General features: G+C 31.8%; 1 protein-coding gene across 1 annotated transcript; it reads left to right on the top strand.

Moving 5' to 3' along the window:
- The first annotated feature begins 411 nt into the window (after positions 1 to 411).
- On the top strand, positions 412 to 1365 carry LOC116556844 (olfactory receptor 6C74-like). The gene has a single exon (XM_032286199.1). It carries the CDS (start codon positions 427 to 429, stop codon positions 1363 to 1365), a length of 939 nt encoding a protein of 312 aa, XP_032142090.1. The 5' UTR covers positions 412 to 426.
- The last annotated feature ends 1172 nt before the right edge of the window (positions 1366 to 2537 follow it).

Genomic DNA, 2537 nt, shown 5'->3' with positions numbered 1-2537 from the left:
CTTCTAATGAGAGGTATCATTTGGGGTTTCATATGCGAATTTTAAAAATTTTTTCTTCAATTAAACTTCTTTGAGCAAGAAGTGGCATGCCATCCAAATTCTTGCACGTCATCAAGAAAGAAAAAGCATTGTCTATCCTTTAATTTCCCTATAATTAATACACATAAAATTAATGATCAATTACTATCATTATGTAGATTATACTTGGGTGGCAAAGTTTTAATTCTCTATCCAAATCCTTTGAAAACACAAATTATTATTCTTCCTGGCCTAAGCATCTGGAAAATATGAATGAACATTGTAATGCTGTATCTGAAACCTCACTTTGCTAACGTTAGCTTAAACACTGTGATCACTGTTATTTTTCTTTAGAGATAATTATTACTTTTTTTTCTATTCAGACCTGGTAAAATTCAGAGGACGGTAATGAGAAACCATACCAGAGTGACAGTGTTCATACTAGCAGGTTTGACTGATAACCCAGAATTGAAAGTTGTGTTATTTATCTTTCTGCTTCTCACCTACGTGCTAAGCATCACTGGCAATCTGATCATCATCACACTCACCCTGATGGATATTCACCTTAAAACGCCCATGTATTTTTTCCTTCGGAATTTTTCCTTCTTAGAGATTTCCTATACTACTACATGCATCCCTAAATTGCTAGTTACTATGGCAACTGGGGACAAAAGCATTTCTTATAACAGTTGCGTCACTCAAGTGTTTTTTGCCTTCCTACTTGGAGCATCAGAATTTTACTTGCTGGCAGCCATGTCCTATGACCGCTATGTGGCCATCTGTAAGCCACTGCATTACACCACCATCATGAGCAGCAAAATCTGCCTGCAGCTTGTGCTTGGGTGCTGGGTTTTTGGTTTTCTCGTCATCTTTCCACCACTCCTCTTAGGACTAAATCTTGACTTCTGTGCCTCCAATGTCGTTGATCATTTCTACTGTGACACTACCCCCCTCCTGCAGATTTCCTGCACAGACACGCAGCTCCTGGAGAGGATGGGATTCATCTCAGCGTTGGTGACACTCTTAGTCACATTGGTAATGGTGATAATATCATATACTTATATTGCCCTGACAATTCTAAAAATCCCTTCAACTAGTCAGAGGAAAAAGGCTTTTTCCACATGTTCGTCTCACATGATTGTGATATCCCTTTCTTATGGCAGCTGCATCTTCATGTATGTTAAGCCATCAGTCAAACAAAGGGTATCTTTTTCAAAGGGAATTTCGGTGCTCAATACCTCTGTTGCTCCACTTTTGAACCCTTTCATCTACACCTTAAGAAACCAACAAGTGAAAAAAGCCTTCATGAATGTGATGTACAGGATTATCTCTTTCTCAAGGAAATGAGCATTCAATTGTATTATATAAAGGACATGAAGAAAGGAGTCTCAAATAATGTCATTGAATACAGTAGAAGCTTCAATGACAGAATTCTCCCTTTTTTTCTTTCTATTGCTTTAATATTTATCTTTATGTCTTTTCAAACTTTATTTTTTTCATATTTTTTTGTTTTAGAGAAGCTAACTTTCTTTCACTTCTTTATGATAGGTAGTTTTTATTTATGTCTTACTTTCTTTTTATTTAGACATCTAAAAGAAATTGAGCTACATTTTCAACATATCTCATTTGACTTTTAAGCATTCCAGTTAATCAAGACTATAAAATATTATTTCATTGAAATTTAATTTGATGTATCAAGGTTATTATATTTTCTTTTACTTGTGATTAGTTATAACCAAATTAAAACTAATATTTATTTATATTTTTGTCATACTACCAACTTATTGGTATATATTTTATTTAAGGAAATTAAAAGGCTATTATAACATAGTTGATCATAAGTGTTGCGGTTCATTTAAAAATGTATATGATTTGTGAATGATTATTGAATTTGTGAATGATTATTAAATAATATCAATGTTAATGTGGTTTTTTTCAGAATTTATTTTCTAACATAAATGTCAAATATATATATATGTGAATGATATACATAGATATAGATATTTGCACAGATAGATAATAGTTCCAATCAGTGAGACAAGGGAAATAGAAGAATTAAAATTGTCTCTTAAGGAGACATTCTAGCTATAGGTCAGATTTGATTAGAAATTAATTTCTGTGTGATGACCAGAGATTTTTTAAATAAAAAATTAGAAAATATTTTCACAGATATACATTCTATTTCATAAATTTTTTCACAAATGTGTGTGTATTAGGCCATATTCTTTTCATTTCATTCTTTTTAAATCGTGGATCTTGACTAGAAGAAAATATGCCTGAAAAATGACATCTAAAGGGCCAGAACAAAATATAGTCAGGGAGAAAAATACATATGTAATTGTCCAGTATGTAATTAACTGGATAATTACACAGGTGTTTGTAGAATTTTTAAAATAAAAGATCTTGAAAGATATTTGGGTTATAAATATGATTTTAGGTAAAATGGGTATTTAAACATTGATTAATTTTCTTCTGTCATTTAAGTATACTTACTTTTTCATTTCCATTTCCTATAGTGT

The sequence above is a fragment of the Sapajus apella genome, unplaced genomic scaffold (assembly GCF_009761245.1).
Source record: "Sapajus apella isolate SASKATOON/1434 unplaced genomic scaffold, GSC_monkey_1.0 scaffold2, whole genome shotgun sequence".
NCBI classification, from domain to species: Eukaryota; Metazoa; Chordata; class Mammalia; order Primates; family Cebidae; genus Sapajus; species Sapajus apella.
Note: the sequence above shows the minus strand (reverse complement) of the source record. Positions and strands in the feature narration are given on the sequence as shown.